At 59.0% G+C, this 446-nt stretch overlaps 1 protein-coding gene across 3 annotated transcripts in view; it reads right to left on the bottom strand.

Moving 5' to 3' along the window:
- The window catches only part of LOC105296080 (serine/threonine-protein phosphatase 4 regulatory subunit 1-like), a 72,837-nt gene that overhangs the window by 34,653 nt on the left and 37,738 nt on the right, over positions 1-446 (bottom strand). For all 3 annotated transcript variants that reach the window (XM_011366016.2, XM_023534100.1, XM_023534101.1), the window contains one exon: positions 63-209. In XM_011366016.2, coding sequence (XP_011364318.1) covers positions 63-209 — 147 coding nt within the window. The remainder of the gene's footprint in view (positions 1-62; positions 210-446) is intronic.

The following is a 446-nucleotide window of genomic DNA, read 5'->3' on the forward strand; positions in this document are numbered from 1 at the left end:
AGTCGCGCGCATGCCCAGTTGCGGGGCAGTCGGCGGCGGTGGGGCCGCCCGCGCAGACTTACACTCACGGCTTCCGCTTTGCAGTCGTCGTCACTGTCTGGGGCAGACAGCGCCAGCAGGATGGGACACACTTTGTTTTCAATATCGTGCTGGAAGATTAGATCCTGTTCCAGAAGAATCAAGAGCACTTCCTGACTTGATTTTCTAACCTAGAAGAGGAAAAGGGCAAAAGGTGAAACACAGAACAGGCCAACTGCTCTCAGGATCAAGACTAAGCTCCCCAGCACGGAGCGCCTGGCCACGCCCCCTCCCCCCATGGTGCCAACACCCCCTCCACCCCCGGAGCGCCATAGAATCTGCCCCAATCCCCACCCAGTCAGGCCCTTCTGCACCCCAACAATGCCCTGGGCTGTTCTCTCACAACTCATGTCCCAGATCTCTGCGCG

This window comes from Pteropus vampyrus, unplaced genomic scaffold (assembly GCF_000151845.1).
Source record: "Pteropus vampyrus isolate Shadow unplaced genomic scaffold, Pvam_2.0 Scaffold118, whole genome shotgun sequence".
Classification (NCBI taxonomy): Eukaryota; Metazoa; Chordata; class Mammalia; order Chiroptera; family Pteropodidae; genus Pteropus; species Pteropus vampyrus.